The sequence below is a fragment of the Miscanthus floridulus genome, chromosome 15 (genome assembly GCF_019320115.1).
Source record: "Miscanthus floridulus cultivar M001 chromosome 15, ASM1932011v1, whole genome shotgun sequence".
NCBI classification, from domain to species: Eukaryota; Viridiplantae; Streptophyta; class Magnoliopsida; order Poales; family Poaceae; genus Miscanthus; species Miscanthus floridulus.
The window spans coordinates 62,273,811-62,291,041 of NC_089594.1; the positions used below are offsets into that span (position 1 = coordinate 62,273,811).

A 17,231-nucleotide genomic window follows, 5' to 3' on the forward strand; every position below is an offset into this window, starting at 1 on the left:
ATCAGTCGATGAAGGTCGGGTTGATGCTGAATCGAACGCCTGGGACAATAGCTCCGCACCCAGAACCGATTGGGATGCAATGGTTGATAACTATGAGGAAAAGGGATCAGAAGTTGAACATCATTTTGAGAAAAAGATGAATTATTTACCTGAGCAGCTGATGGTCTTATTCTACGGAGTCTTTTCCCAGTAATGGCTTTCTAGGTTGCCCCTGGGACCACCTTGCGCTTTGAAGATTGATACGTCACGATCGTGGGAGCAGCATGAGTTTCATCAATTTCTTCAGTGAAGGTGCGGCTGATCCTATTCTTGAAACAGGGACATGGTGGCTGATAATCTATAGGACACCCCTTCCTATCCAAGATCGGAGGATCAAATTTAGTGTCCTAAAAGGGTCGATTAGAGCAGTTGGCAAAAGAATTCATCGAACAATTTTCTTAAAAAGAAATGGCAAGTTACCTCTCCGTCAGAAGCAAATTCCCCATCCAGAGTTATGCACAAAGGGTGAACCAACCCACAGAAAAGATGGGAGTGCCATTCTTGCCAGTAGGAGTCGAAGAGAGTGAAAGAGAAGCTGACTCTGATCCAGTCATGCAAGCAAAGGGAAGGAAGATCTGGTCCTAGTTGGAAGACTCCGGAGGCTTTCATTACTTCATTGATACCTTCTCTTGGCCTCAGTATATCCTTGAAGAAAAGTTGAGGAGGCAATTGACCAAGATCAAACTGACGAGCTACAAAAGAGGGGTTGTAAAACTCATAGGTTGGAAGATTGCCTAGGAGGAAGGAGCCTGTAGCCATTTTGCCACGACCGTGACGAAATTCGGCTGGAAGGACACAAGGTTTGATGAAGGAATTGAAGATTACAACCACCGTCTCGTCCAAACAGCCTTATTCAAATTGAAATTTGAATGGGAAGATCAGCTCATAGTTCTCATCCTCATCATAGGGTAACCAAGTCAGGATCTCTGCTTCAAACCCTATGTTAATTTTTTTGAAGAGGTGGCCGACATTGATAGGAATTGTTTTGGCCGATGCAGCTTCACCATAACTCGTGCACTTGATGGGATCTTCCATCTTCGCCTCTATATTCCTCATCAATGTTGAAAGAAGGAAAGCTCAGGCTTCTAAGATTAGGCCTTACCATCTTGTACATATACAGGTTCATCCATAACTGTATCAACCACCAGGGGCCACTAATAGTATGCACTGGTTCGTTCTTCAGTAACTGGGTAGCACCTGGTGCATCAGATAATAAGTAGCTCCTAATAGTTACTTTCCAAGGGGAATATCCTTCCCTACTGCTAGATGCTCTGCCATAAGTTTATGATTGTAAGTCAGACCACAAGATGACCCACAGAAGATGAATCACTCCAACCACATGTTCAGGAAGGCCACATATTCCCTTTCACTGACATTTGGTTTGTCTCCAATATAGTTCAGAATATAACTGGTCCATCCTGTGCAATCTGATATCTTGGCTAATTTCTTGAATCCAACACTTAAGAAGTCATAAGGCTACATCAATCATGTTATTCTAAGGCCGGTCAGCATATAAACATCGACCAAAGTGATAGTCATTGGATCGTGACAAAAAACAAAGGCATTTAGGATGTTAGACCAGAAATAAGATGTAGAAATCAGGAGTGAATCATTCCTCTCTATTCTAGACAATGAAAGTGTCAAGCACTGATTCAGATCATAAAGCTCCCAATCTCCACCCTTTCTCTTAGACACCCTACGAAACCAATTTCTCCATCCCTTAGGTATTTTGGGTCAGTTTCTGAAGGGAGTTTTGGTGTTCTAGGAGGACGAATCCACTGTAGACTATTTGAAGGGGATTTGGTTGGTTTCTTGACGGATAAAATCAGATGGATCAGGGTCACACCGTAGGCCCAAGAAAATAAACATTGGAAGCAACAGCTGATGGAATAAAGATTTCGTTCCTCATTTCTAGAAATTGGATAAAATAAATTTGAGAACAAAGGAAATACAGGGTAGCGACCGACACTTTGAGAATGGAAACTTGAAGGCATACCTCGAGGACTGTGGTCGCTGTCACCATTACAACCGAGGTAGATTTGAATCCGAGGAAGACCGCTTGAATAAAAGCTTGATAGGGCAGGAAGATTTGCTAGGGTTGACGCTTTGGCAATGGCGGCGTCGACTATTAAGATTTGCTCGAGAAAGAAGGGAAAAGCAAAAGGCCGAGTAAGTTAGAAAAGATACTATTGGGATATTATATAAGACTCGGGCTACGAAGTCAGGAGTCGGGCGTATATCTCGGAATAAAACGGTTGCGGTGTGGTAAACGGAGAAAGAGGAATTTTGGAATAAAATCATTTTTATCCTAAAATTTGGGGGTATGTGTTTACACCAAAATTTGGAGAGAAGAACGCGGGAACTCGAAGCTTCCAAAATTGTGTCGATCAAGGACTCGATTGCATGAAGATCAGTATCAGCTGATTCAGAGGAGACACTGGAATCGGCTCTCTATGACATCAGCAGATAACGATAATGGGCTACGGTTGGCGTTGGAAAGTACATATCAGACTCTACAAAAAGAAAAAGATTAGGGTCCAAGTTACCTTAAGTTAAGAATATTCTCTTTTATACCAAAGATTGTAACGAGTCGTACTTGAGTAGGATTCATGTTTAGGCCTCGAGTATAAATATTGGACCCCGGCTATTGTAAAAGGACAAACAATCAATCAAATACAAGTCATTTACTTTTTTTAGCTCCGGCCAACTCTTAGGAGTAGGAGTAGAGTAGATCTCAGCGAGTTCTTCAGCATGCAGGGCTGCATCGGTCCGGTCGACCTCCGGTTTGTCTGTAAGTACCATCATGGTTTATACTTTGGTTTGTACGGCTGCATCGATCTGGTCGACCTCCACTGCGAATCTTAGTATAAGCTAGTTATCGACTCTTATATAGTTCAAGTATGCCTGCATCGATCCGGTCGACCTCCACTACTCGAATTAGATTAAGGTCAAGTTATCGGTTCTATCCTAAGGGTGGCGTCCTTCGGGTAGATTTATTATGTTACCGATCTTGCTGATGTCTTCATTATTATTAGTTTGCAGCAACATCAATCCTGCCCGGTCGAGATCGATTTAGATCGGCCTCATATCTTTTAGCCCATCGTTCGCTTTGTCACAACATGATATTGTTTACCTTGAGCGACGGTTTATGTTTCATCGGCTGTTTTTATTTCGATCTTGATGATGCATAGTGTGCGGTTAAGGCATGAATGATCTTGAAGGGGTTTGTTGGTTAGTTAAATTTGGTCTATGGTTCACTATTATGGCTGTAACGATCCGGTCGATCCCCACTGATAGCACTGTAGATTGGAGGATGCTAGTTAGTAGATCTGTTCCTGATTAGGCGTGACGTTAGCTGTTTGCTATGCCTGCATCGGCTAAATAGCCGATCGCCTACACGTTAACGGCTACAGTGTGCGTCCATAATTCTATTAAGCGTGAATAGATCTATGTACTTTAAGGGTTTAATTCGTTGTCTTCTTCACGGCTGCATCGATCCGGTTGAACCCCACTATTAGAGATAGCAGGTTGAGTCTGAGGAGTCCATAGGTTTGGTTATGTGTAATAGTCGATTGTTCACACGTTGTAGTCCCTCTTCACCTGAATCAGCTATTTTAGCCTGATTCATCCGAGCCTTCATGTATAGCATGTCGTTCGGAAAGCCTGCCAAATATGGATGTTCTTACGGATTCTTCAGTTTTAGTTTGTTACTATCATCATAGCTGCCATTGATCCGGTCGAACCTCACTATTGGTGGTAACAGATTAGATTCAGAGCGATGGTAGGTCCACCCATATCAGATAGTCGATTTATTCGTATGCTATATCTTTTATCATTAGATTCATCGGTTCAATGCTTTATTCTGATAACATCTGTCTAGCTGATGATCTTATTTATATCTACGAGTATTGTACCTGTCGATATGAAATTAATTGCTACCCACAAATTTTACAGTCCTTAATAGCCGATTTCTGTGTGTATCGGCTATTTGGTCGCTTTTCTTATCTGGCTGCTCCTTGAAGCGGCACACTTGGAACTGTCTGGGCACATGCCGGCATATTCCACCTTAAATTACTGGTAAACTTTCTCTCCTTGTCAATTGTAGGGTCAAATTGACTGGCACGTCTCGGGAGGAATACGCGGGATCGATTGTCCCTGCGTTGAAGCCAGGCAGATCTCCGGCTCCATCGAAGCAGACCCTTCCGGCTTGCTGTGTGTTGACACATTTTTGTGCCGACAGGGGGTCTTTAAAATTTATTTGGAATAATTGGAGGCCAGTATTAGCCACAATATCTCTAGGGTTGGGGTATAGGCTTGGTGAACTAACCTAGATCCTAACCCATTGAATGCCCTTGTATTATGTTACATGGCATGGTACCTTGCGAAGGCAACCTGTTCTGTCCAGAACAACATTTTAGGACATGAAATTGATAAATTCAAATAGTTTGCATAAACATTCTTGAATAATGAAATCAGATCGATCTAAGAGAAGGAAAAAGTGTAGGTTTGTGAGATTCTCAGTAGCTAGGTCAATACAATACACAACTCCAAAGATATATTCCTTGGTCCCTGTTGGAAAGACGGCTAATGCATTATCCAAACATCTATATTATATTGCTCGGTCTCATGCATGCATACCATCCTTTTCACCAAAGCAATATGAGCATACCACAGAGCATTTTCGATCCAAATCTTCTGATACGGTACCTTGAACTTATTGGTCCTAGTTAGCTCTAGCCAATAGCCACACTACTGTTGTTTCTTCCAGCTTATTGATTCCTCGGAACACTTTGCTTTTTCCGATCCAGAAGCTCCGAGATCAGCTAGCTCTTCGTTTAGTACTCATCGTCACAGTAAACTAGATCGTGCTGGGCTGTTAGATAAAGTTGATGACTTCCATGAAGCACTAGCTAGTAGAGTGGTAGTAGACCCGGACCCGTTATGGGATCGGAAACCTAGCAGCCTGCAAACTCTATAAAAAGGCAGCCACCCCAGTGCTCTCAAACCATCAGTCGTCCATACTCAAGTATACCACTCATCGAACCATCTCCACGACGTGCATCCACAGCTAGCAGCTTGTTGACTGTTGAGAGAGAGAGAGAGAGAGAGAGAGAGAGAGAGAAATGGAGCGTGTGATGCAGCTGGCGTCGGAGCGAGCGGTGGTGGTGTTCACGCTGAGCAGCTTCTCCATGTGCCACACGGTGACGCGGCTGATGGCGGACCTGGGCGTGAACGTGCTGGTGCACGAGCTGGGCAGCGACCCCAGGGGCAAGGACATGGAGCGCGCCCTGCACAAGATGCTGGATATATTGTTCAAAGAAGAAAGCATGATGCTATTGACGCTACCCCTATTTCCGCCTTTGCTCCCACAACCAAGAAGAAGTGAGGCAATAGAGATGTTGAAGTTGATCTACCTAAAACCAAAACACATTATAGGGTCGAGTGTTTGGTTTGAGGAATGAGTTAGTCCATTATCTACTCGCTCCTCACTTTTTTGTTTGGTTTTTGGAATGAAATGAGTTAAATCATCACTACCTCGTTCTTCACAAGCTAATAATTAGTATTACTGTAAGAAATTAAATGAAGTCATTCCATCGAATTTGAGGAATGAACTACTCCACCTCATCTAGGATGCAGTGATTCCTCAAACTAAGCGTCCTATATGTGCTAGGCCGCACCAGATCAAATATCAACTCGACTGATTTTGCAGAAATTTTAGTTTGCATGAATATGATGATGTATAGCAAATAAAAGAGAAGAGAGAGGTCTATATATGCTGCATACAAAAGAAGATGCCAGGCAACACATGGAGGACATAGCATTCCAAGATATGTTCCTTGGGCCCTATATTGAAAAGACGGCTCATGCATTATCCAAACATATATTGATCGCATGCATGCACACGATCCTTTTCAACAAAGCAGTGACCAAACCATGCATAGAGACCTTTTGGATCCAAAACTCTACCAATAGAAATGGTGCATTGCTTTGATCTTATTTTAACACTATACATCGTTAAAATTCAAAGATGTGCCATGAGTGTATGACGTATGGTCCTAGCTCTACTAGCCACAGCTTATAGATTCCTTGGAACATTTTATTATTTTTTTCCAGAAACTCCCAGAGACATCACCAGCTCATCACACTAAACCGACCAGACGATGGTACAAGCTTGCCTTGCTTGAAAAACTACATGAATTCCGTGCTAGGTAGACCCGGACCGTTTTCACTACCAGAAACGGCAAAGCCCAAACAACACTCGGTAAAGGATTTACCGAGTGTAACACTCGACAAACAGCACATAGCATCTACAGTGCCGGCAAATGTCTTTTTGCCAAGTGTTTTTTATCGGGCACTCGGTAAATTCTTTGCCGAGAGCTAAAACTGACGCTTGGCAAAAAAAAAGTAATGTGACAGCGCGGAAACGGTCATGGCGCGTTTGCCGAGTGTCTGTGATTTGACACTCGGCAAAGCAGCCATGGTTGCCGAGTGCCCAAGCCCTGACACTCGGCAAATATGCCCTGGTTTGCCGAGTGTCCAGGCACTGACACTCGGCAAATATGGCTACTTTGCCGAGTGTCAAATCCCGGACACTTAGCAAAGACTGGTCCAGAATGTACAGATTTGGCCACGTATCCTCTTTGCCGAGTGTTTTTACCTTGGCAAAGTGACCATATATTTTCAGTTTTTATGGTTCGGTCACGGTCACGTATAATGTACCCACTCAAATAAACATTACAAGCATCACACATAGTTTACAATAGGCCTCGCAGACAGTTCATATAGATATATCGACAACACATAAATGCAAATAAACTTCAGAATCACAAGTAGGTTCATTCACAACCACAAATGCAAATAAAATTCACTGAGTGCAATGGTGTCCACTGAGTAGTCATAAATAATCCACAAATGCAAATGCAACTAAAATCACAAGTAGTCACTGAGGAGGCCACGGTGTCCACTGTGACCACGCTGGGTCATGGGGCTCATTCGATGCCGCTGATTGATTCTGCACAAAGGAAAAAAGATAAATCATTCTAGTTTCTAGTTTATTTCTAGTTTGTAAACTATAAATCATTCTAGTTTCTAGTTTGTAGTTTCTAATTTATTTCTAGTTTTTAGTTTATTTCTAGTTTCTAGTGTCTAGGCATCTTTGTAAGATTGATTCTGCATAAACTAGAAACGATGATTATAAGATTGTGAAGTGACTCACAGTGCCTACAACAATATTTGGAGCAGGTTGAGGAGGAGGGACTGGCATCGGTGGCGGAGGTTGACCGATTGGAGCGTAAACACCCCTCGTATATACAAACATCTACAACCACTCTGCCTCCATCCTTTGCCGCTCTGTTTCCATCCTCTGCCGCTCTGCCTCCATCTTCGCCTCTAGCTCCTCCCGGCGGCTCGTTTCTTGTTCCAGTTGAGCCTACAATATTTCATCCCAATGTTACAATGCAATGCAAAAGTATGTAAAAATCAATGAACAATGAATAAACAGAAATAACCTGGAGTGTGTTCATCTAGAACTGTGTAGAGTCTGGCCGTGGGCGTATCGCCGGGCTGGAACTCGTGCTCCATGCTCGAATCTAGGAGAGAGTGGGAGTACTAGCCGTGTCGATTGTGCCGTCGCCAATCCAGGACCAGGCCATGCTTTTTGCCTCCTCCCGCCTTCATGACCACTTCTTCATCAAGGTCTTGGGCGCTCGGATCATACTCTGGGCCATGGACCACCCTTGCCATCGATGTGTATCCATCGAGGTAGTTGTGAACGGACTCGTTGCTATATGCCGAGGGCGGGTCCTCCGGGTTGTTGGCGACGTCGGCTGTTGTCTTGCCCTTGTGGGCCAAAGCATATGCCATGAACTGGGAGCAAGGCTCGCCACCATGTGCCGACGACTAAAAAAAGCAATATGATTAGAAATTATGCAGAATTGAGCGTTAGAATAAAGAAATAAATTTACGTACCCATCTAGCCGTGTATTCTGAGAGGTTGAGGTTGCCTTGATGATGTGGTGCACCTGGCATCAGCAAACACCACTCCCACGCGGGGTCACACCACCTGTCCACCATCCGACGGGTGCGACTGAGGTAGTGCATGTGTGTGTGAGGGTGCGTGTGAGTGCCGGCACTTGTTACCAAATTAAGACGCTTTGTCGAGTGCCAGACGTGGGACACTCGGCAAACCCCCTCATCTGGCCCCACACACGCACAATAGTTTAGGGTTTGAAAAAAAAAATGTGTTTGCTGAGTGTCCGTGATCTAGCACTCAACAAAGCCTAGACTATTGTGCGTGTGTGGGGCCGGGTGAGGGGTTTCGCCGAGTGTAAATATTTGGCACTTGGCAAAGAAATATGTTTGTTGACACTTGACAAAGAAATATGTTTGTTGAGTGTATTTGTTTGCCGAGTGTTTTCACTAACGGACACTCGGCAAACGTACTAACGGACGGCACATGGACTAACGGTTGTCCATGTGGCTGGTCTTTGTCGAGTGCCTAGCTTTTGTCGAGTGTTTTTTTTTTCTGGTTTGCCGAGTGTCAAACTTTGCCGAGTGTTTTTTACCTTTTTTACCGAGTGTTTTTTTAAAGCACTCGGCAAATATCTTCTTTACCGAGTGCCCGATATAATGCACTCGGTAAACGTTCTTGCAGTTTCTGGTAGTGTTTGGAAACCTAACCCGGCCGAGCAGCCTGCAGACTCTATAAAAGGCAGCCACCCCTGTGCTCCCAAACCATCAGTCGTCCATACTCACTACTACTCAATCGATCGATCTCCAAGTCCATCATCCACAGCTAGCAGCTTGTTGACACACACAGAAAGAGAGAGAGAGGCCAAGAGAGATAGAGAAGTCAAGAGAGAGGAACAGAGTGAGAGTTTGCTTGCATTGGATAGCTAGATAGTCAAAAACCAAGGCAAAGGGAGATTGCTAATGGACCGCGTGATGCAGCTGGCGTCGGAGCGTGCGGCGGTGGTGTTCACGCTGAGCAGCTGCTGCATGTGCCACACGGTGACGCGGCTGATGGCGGAACTGGCCGTGAACGCGCTGGTGCACGAGCTGGACAGCGACCCCAGGGGCAAGGACATGGAGCGCGCCCTGCACAAGATGCTGGGCGGCAGGGGCTCCGCCGTGCCCGCCGTCTTCATCGGCGGCAAGCTCGTCGGCGGCACCAACAGGGTCATGTCGCTCCACCTCGCCGGCGAACTCGTGCCCATGCTCATGAACGCCGGCGCGCTCTGGGTTTAGGCACCAGGGGATTCTATAGGTCACGTACGTACTACGTGTGTATGCATGGCCATCCATGCGTGCATGCGTGAGTGAGAAAATAAACAGATCATGCATGGTCGAAGAGTATACCACTATACCAGTGATGATTAGTAGCGTGTGTGTCAATTAATAAGGGCAGGTTTTTCCCATCCTGTTCTTCTGATGAGTTGACACAGCAGGAATAACTAAGGCAAAGTAGCTTCCTGCTAGCTTCAAGCATGCCTTGTACTAAGTAGGAGCTAGTGAGCGAGAGGATGAAATGGTGGCCTACCTAGCTTCTAATTTCAGTCTTCTAGCTTCTTCCTTTTTGATGTTTTCTTTCTAACTGGCTATATATGGTGAGTTCGTGTACTGATCGGTCGACCCTTTCTCGACGGACTTATATGAATATATCATATATATACTGAGAGTTAAGTAACAAGTAATTAGAGACTTGTCTTATGAATGTATACCGATTAAGTAATCTTGCAATCGTGCATTTTCTTGGTTTGAACATTAATGACGACAGGTAATTAGTAACTAGGAAATATAAATTTATCTAAAATAGAAACAAACATATATAATTTACTGTGGTGGAGCATTATTGCAATTTGAAATGTGTTGTTCTAGTGCATTAGCTTGTATATTTACTTTAAGGAAATTGTACTTGCCGCTAGCGTATGTATGTATAATTGAACTGCATGGTGTCGTACAACATTAAGTATATTTACTTTAATTTGAGTTACTTTTTTATATTGTAGTGGGAGAAATTTCAAAGGAAGCAAATTAATAAAGGGTGGCAAGTTAATAAACAAATTAGATCCAATATATATTATTGTCAGTGTTGATTAGAGTTTATGTAGTTGAAGGCAGGATATTTCCATTTTCTCTAAGAATTTCTAGGATTTTTCTCTTTTTCTCACACATCTCGTGATGACTAATTAACATGGATGCTCCAATTAGTAATAGTAAGATTAGTCATTAATTTTTTTTCAAAAAATAATGTTGGTAAAGTTAACTAGGTTCTTATGTTGTTGTTTGCCATCCTGTTCTGCATTATAGAACGTACTCCAATACTATCCTATATCCTATCATATACTCTTATAAAGCTAGCAGTTTTTCTCAATTCACAGCCCTACACGTACATCATTCCCTCCTAGCCCACGCATCCACCTCCACCCATGTGTCACTTACTCAAGCATATATATGTACGTAGGATTGTTTTTTTACACTGCTACATGCGTGACCTTGGTTAAATATCCTCTCCATATTCCTTCCCCACTTCCTCCACTCGCGCATGCCACAAAGCCTTTTAGTGCTTTAAGTTTGATCCCTTCTCACTCCACTATTACATGCATGCAACATGCAAAACATGTAACTCCATCCTAATTACCTTCATAAATAGCCTCTCCGCTCCTCTACTTCCTCCTCTCACGGCACGCTGGCCATTGTGCCTTTTTGTTGCTACCATATTACTACTTAGGGATGAAAACGGTACAGAAATATTCCGAACAGACCGTTTTCGTTTTCTATATTATGATATCGTTTTCTATATTATGATATCATTTTTCGAATTTTATCAAACATAAAAATTTGTCATTTTCAATTGGCTTCGCAACCATTTTCAACCATTTTTTGTACTCTTTAATTGCTAAAATATAGAAATATTCCGAACCGACCGCTTTCATTTTCTATATTATAATACCGTTTCCGATCAGTTTTCGACCGTTTTCATCCCTATTACTACTTATTCACTTCCTTGCTCTCTAGCTATATATAGTGCTTCACACACTAAACAAACAGAGACAAACCACAGGCAAGTGCTCAGAGCTTATGCTTCTTCTTTCGATCTACCTATTATTTTGCTTGATGATTACTTTATCCACTGTTGTTTCCTAGGAGCAAGTTAACATATGGAGAAGTACCATGTTCTCACAGCATGTTGCAGCATATCAGGAAGACTATGGTGTTCCTTTTACACCATTTTCCATATCAATCCGGTTGGAAAATGCCATATAATCCTTCTAGGAGATGAATTGACATTGATCGATCTTCATGTATACTACTTTGTCCGATAGTCACAACTCACTTTGTAATACCATATTTTTTTATTTTACTAATGTGCAAGTTTGTGCTTCTTGCATAATCAATTTATTTGTCATTTACAAGATATCACTTTCTAAAATCTCGCAGCAACGCGCAGGGTATTCACCTAGTTATGTTAATCCCTAATACACCGTACCTTTTTGCTAAGAGCAAGAGAACTTTCCATTATGACCAGAGGGACCGACTAATCTGATATGGTGCCATGGCATATGCATTTATGTTAATATAAAAACATTGATCATGCATATCAAAGTGAACTAAAACAAATTTAAAAAGTCTAGAATAAAAAATAAAGGATAATACTACTATCCAGAAATGTACAATTTTACTTATTCTCTTGTTTGGTTCTCTAATCACCTTGTTTTAATGTACTTCCCTCAAATGGAACTAAAGTTCAGTGGCATGATCTTTGTGTTATGTTGGGCCAGATGGTAATGATTATATGTACCCACTAGCTATGCATCATAGCATTATCATCGAATTGTATAACCCATTTTCACAAGTCACAATTTAAAATAAATAGAATCTTTGTCAAAAAAAAAAGTGCGCGTGATTTTATGAATATTTAGCAAAAAGAATGTAATAACGACGGTGCCATTTGGGGAAAAAAAGGACTACGTACTTTACTATCGCTAAGAATGGATTTGGACCACTTGTCGATTAATCAACTGGTTGAATTGAAAGCCAGCCAGACGAGCTATGCTGCCTTTGAAACTCTATAAAATAGTTGATCTGCATGTATGCAACTAGTACAACTTAGAGAGATCTAGTAGCGACAGATGGATCGGATATAAAGGTGCCATATACAAATATATTATAGATTGCATGCAATCGGTTTCGGATGGCGGCATCACACAAATCCACTGGATCCGCACTGGCCTGGCCGGTGAGGTAACAGTGACGAGGGAAAGAGATGCCTATAGCTAGCTACTTGCATTGGTGACTACTATTATTCTTTATCTTTTCATTTGCATCAATGCCTTTATTATATATCTTTCTAGATTCCAAAACCACAACAGGATGTACTACATGCGTGAAGATCAGAGCAAGGGAGCTAAAGGCACAATTCCTCTCTGCATATGCATGGTAGGTAGGGCTCACAGAGGAATCACTTTTGTTTTGACTTTTTATATTTGCGTTTTCTTTTATGCAAAAAAATGTATCTTTCTTGTGGAATCCCATATATTTATTGATTCTATTCTTGTACATGCAACGACTGGTCTGCTCAAGGGGCAGTGATGGAGAAGTGGTACATATACTCTGATTGATGTACATGTGTCTCATCGTTACGTGCGAGTACGATCGACGAATTCATGCTTCACTCCTTGGTGGATGTCATTTTCACTTATCTTCTGTTCTTGCTGTGCTTTTGTTTAAATTAGTTTTCCACTATTTTGTACCTACAAAATCGAAACAAGATGAAATCCCACCATCTTGTTCTTATTAAGATATATATGTATTGTAAATTTCTTTTTGCGAGGATGTTAATTGTAAAAGTTAGTTAGCTGGCTTAATATACACATGTAGAAATTGATGCTACACTGTGATGAGAACAAGTTAGTAATAGATTTTCTTCATGAGAAAAGTTTTATTCACTACCGGAATCCTCAAATTTGCCGAGTGTATTCTCTCGAGCACTTGGTGAACAAGTTCTTTGCCGAGTGCTGCGCCAAAAACACTCGGCAAATAGGGGGTTTGCCGAGTGTCAAAAAAAAACACTTGGCAAAGAGGGGGTTTGCCGAGTGTTAAAAAAACACTCGGCAAATAAATAAAATCTTTTTTATAAAAAAGAAGGAGAAGAAAAAAAATAAAAAAAAACTTTGCCAAGTGCTTAGATCTATAACACTCGGCAAAAAAAAGAAGAAGAAAAAAAGAAAAAAAAACTTTGCAAGTGCCCTGATCTGGGACACTCGGCAAACAAAAAAAATATCGTACTTAACCCTAGCGCCCCCTCTCCTCCCGGCCCCCAATGCCCCCTCTCTCTCCTGAACCCCAACGCGCCCCCTCTCCTCCCGCCGGCGCCACCTCCCTCCCCTCCTCTCCCGGCCGGCCTCTTCCCCTCCGGCCGCCGCCCCTCCCCTCCGCTCCCGGCCCCCTCATCCGGTGCCCCCTCGCTGGATCCGCCGCCCCCTCCTTCCCCGGCGGCGTGGCGGTGGGGATCCTCCTTCCCCGGCGGCGTGGCCCCTCCTTCCCCGGCGGTGTGCCCGGCGGCCCCTCCTTCCTCGGCGGCGTGCCCGGTGGCCCCTCCTTCCCTGTGGCGGTGTGGTGGCTTTGTGGTGGTGTCGGCGGCGGCATGGGCGGTGGTGGCGGCCGGCGGAGCAGGGTGATTGTTTTTTTTTTGTTTTTTTTTCTAAAAATGTTTGCCGAGTGTTTTTGTAGGCACTCGGCCAAGTCTTTGCCGAGTGCCCGACGATTGACACTCAGGCAAACAGCTCTTTGCCGTTAAAACCTACGCCGAGTGGCGTTTGCCAAGTGTTACACTCGGTAAACCGTTTGCCGAGTGTTTTTGTGGCTGGCACTCGGCAAAGCTCCTAGTTCCCGTAGTGATTGTCCTTGGATGGCTGTGGCTCATAGGACGATTGGCAGGAAGGAAGAAGCAGATGAAATTCTCCCAACTAAACATACTAGGTGTTCCAACTTTGGAAAGCCACACGATGAGTAAAGTAGTTTTCCTTCTTTTCTGAGATAAGCATATGAGAATAGGAACACCATTTATTTCGCACTTCACTTTGAATATTGTTTTTTTAGCAACATGATGGGCCATGGTTCAGTCTCCTTTCATTTTCTGAAATATGCCTATTGTTGGCCACATAAAATTTTCGACCTTAGCAAAAGTTTCACCTTTATTTCTATATGTCCATTGTGCATTTTTTCATTTAGAAACTATTTTGTCGACCTTTCGATTAATTGGCTTACATCCATATATTAGCAGCAGACAGTACACATTATGAGGTTGAGTCATATTAATTGCTAATGTTACTTGCATTATATTGATCAAGTTCTTTGTCGTATGTGTAAGACCATATTGACCCCATATACATATTCGCAAATGTCTCTACACAATGGTAACACCTTAGTCTCCTCTGTCAGTTGATAGATAAACACTACTACAGAACATTGTGGCAACCCGCAGCTGTCCCTGCGACCCATCCCTACCGGTAAAAACTGAACTGCAGTGAGGTAATAATCGGTAGAAATAACCCAAAGGTATATCAATACTCCCTCCCGTAAGGCTTTGGCACTTTCATGACCCCACTCAGAGTACCAGAAGAAGATTCATGATGTAGTCGTACGTTCTAGTGCCATATCAAAGGTACACAACTCATACTCTATGGTGGGGTTATAACGTGTTTATAGGCTTTGACTCTTACATTGTCTAGTCAGAAAAAAATATCTTTGTTTTCATATATGTAATTTTTCTAAGGTCTTTGTTATTATCATATAAAACTTATGACTTATGTATCCTAAAACTTTCTTCACATGCAATAAATGATATATATTGTCACACCCAATTTTAATGATAAAATTGAATGCATAAAGCTCAGTCACACACATAAGTCGACAAATTACATAAAGTATCATCACGGTGTTTCTTACATCACGATTAATATCATCACATAATCTTATACAACACAGTGGAAAATAAAAGATAACTCTCTCGTGGTAACTCCATCACAGGGACGGTCAACTGGTTGACCACAAGCCTAATAGTCCTCAGGAAACTCCTCATACACGTTGTCATCTGTTACCCATCCGGGATTTTTATCCAAATATAGAAAGTAAACAAGCGTAAGTACTTCTCGTACTTAACAAGTTAACATGGGGTTATGAAAGCTCAAAAAGGATGACACTGGCTTACTGCAGTTAGTATTTTTAGTAGGTCAATATTTTATCATCAACTATTATCAAGTTATGCTTAAGCTCCCATTTAAACCCACATAATTAGGTATCAAAATCATTGGGATCATATTATCATCGTATAACATCATAAATAAACAACAATAAGTAACCAATTATTCTGTGAGTTTTCCGGGCTGCTCGTGACCATGAGCACGGCTGTTATAACAGTTTGTAATCCTCTGCAGAGGTTGTGCACATTCACCACGAGTCGTGATTCCCATATGCCCGGGTTAATTACTCCCATAACACTGCCAAGGTAAGAGGGCAGGGTACACTATGAAGCCATTTCATAGGTTTCTCTAACAAGTTAGGGCCGCTAGTTTTCCTCGGCAGGCAGATGTAGGAACCCCCCTTTCCTATGGCACATATCCATCGTGGCTATACACATAGGAACAGAGGCAGCCCTATACCCAACGTGGCAAGCCTCTTTTGCGCCATAAAGGTAACCTCTAACAAGCTAAAAAAGATCCTATTACTGAGCTAAAGTCAAAGCCATATGACTCTCACGGTTGCACTGTCAGTCCCAGCTTTTGCTGACAGATAAGTCCTTATGGAGGGCTTAGGGCATTATGATCAAAGTCATTCGCACCTTCGCCCTATGGATCGGTTTATTATAAAGCATGTTTTACCTTTAGTTCCATAGAACCATTAACCATTGTATAGACCATGTTCAGTTAGAGCGCTAGCAATCTACCCATATGCAATTAACCCATAGGAGTCAAGGAAACATGTCATCAAATAACTAGGATGTCCTTATGGTTATCACAGTTAGACACATTCACATGAGTGAATGATTAAAGTGAATAGGATATCAAGGTAGGCCCATGCTATACTTGCCTTGGTTAGCAAACTCCTGCTGGTCCTGCTGGTCGTCGAAGAACTCTTGGTCTCCAACGTTCTCCTCACCGTCTGAACATGACCAACACGGCAACATACAACATTCCAAAGTCATTCATGCAAAGCAAACGCTCCTACAGTTAGAACAGTACACCAGCAGTATAGAAAACAAGTTAAAATGTTTGTGAAAAGATTCTATGTCTCGTTACGATCACATCAACGTGAAGTTCACGAAAAACGGAGCTAAAACATAAAAGTTATGATTTCAACGGGATTTCCTATAGCAATTTATTTAACTAAATCTAATTTCAAAAGTTAAATGTTTCAAACAAGGTTAACAGTGGTATTAATAAGTAGAGAACTTAATTTCGAACCTAACGCGATTTGAACGGGTCAAATCGGAGTTATAACGACGATTTTATAAGCAACACAGTGCAATGGTATTTCTGTAAATACTGAAAACGTATTTTGGACTAAAACAGTATATTTTACGTTTTCAAAAGGGGAAAGCGTACTCTGGAAATGTGTTTTGGACTGTGGGTTAAGACTTAGAAAAGCTCAAGGACTCATTAGCAAAACCGACTCACGAAGGGGTATCGGCTTACGTGGGTCGTTGGATCATGGATGGGTGGTTCGGATTAGATCTGGGGGGAAGAAAGAAGGAGCCGGCCAGGAACAGTAGCTCTGACGTCGGCGCAGCCATTACCGACGGCAAGAACCTCACCGGCGTGTGCGGAACTCGGCCTACGTGCCACGGTGTTCCCATCCGAGAGCACCGGGGGATAGCGGGGGTGAAGGAGACCTCAGCCAGGCCGATACGGTGGCCGGAGGACGCGGCCGAGGCGGCGGTCGCCATAGCCGTCGGCATGGAGCTCATGGGTGCGCGCGAAACGGGGTCTACGGGCCATGAAACATGCAAATAACAGCACGGGGAGAAAGAGGGGAGCGAGGGGATTCTCACAGCGGGGAAAATCAATGTCGACGGCGGCTCGGGGACGGCTGTCCGTGCGGAGGGCGGATGGCGGATCATGGCTCATCGGTGCGGCGGTTGCGGCCTCTGTCGCGCTCAGCGAACGCAAAGAAGAAGCGGGGAAAGCAGCAGG

General features: G+C 43.0%; 1 protein-coding gene across 1 annotated transcript; it reads left to right on the plus strand.

Annotated features, from left to right (window-relative positions):
* The first annotated feature begins 8,820 nt into the window (after window positions 1-8,820).
* On the plus strand, window positions 8,821-9,768 carry LOC136508893 (putative glutaredoxin-C14). The gene has a single exon (XM_066503672.1). The coding sequence runs from the start codon at window positions 8,971-8,973 to the stop codon at window positions 9,283-9,285; it is 315 nt and encodes a 104-aa protein (XP_066359769.1). The 5' UTR covers window positions 8,821-8,970; the 3' UTR covers window positions 9,286-9,768.
* The last annotated feature ends 7,463 nt before the right edge of the window (window positions 9,769-17,231 follow it).

Excerpts from the sequence above, each read along its gene's own strand:
- LOC136508893 (XM_066503672.1), top strand. The coding sequence starts at position 8,971 with ATGGACCGCGTGATGCAGCTGGCGTCGGAGCGTGCGGCGGTGGTGTTC.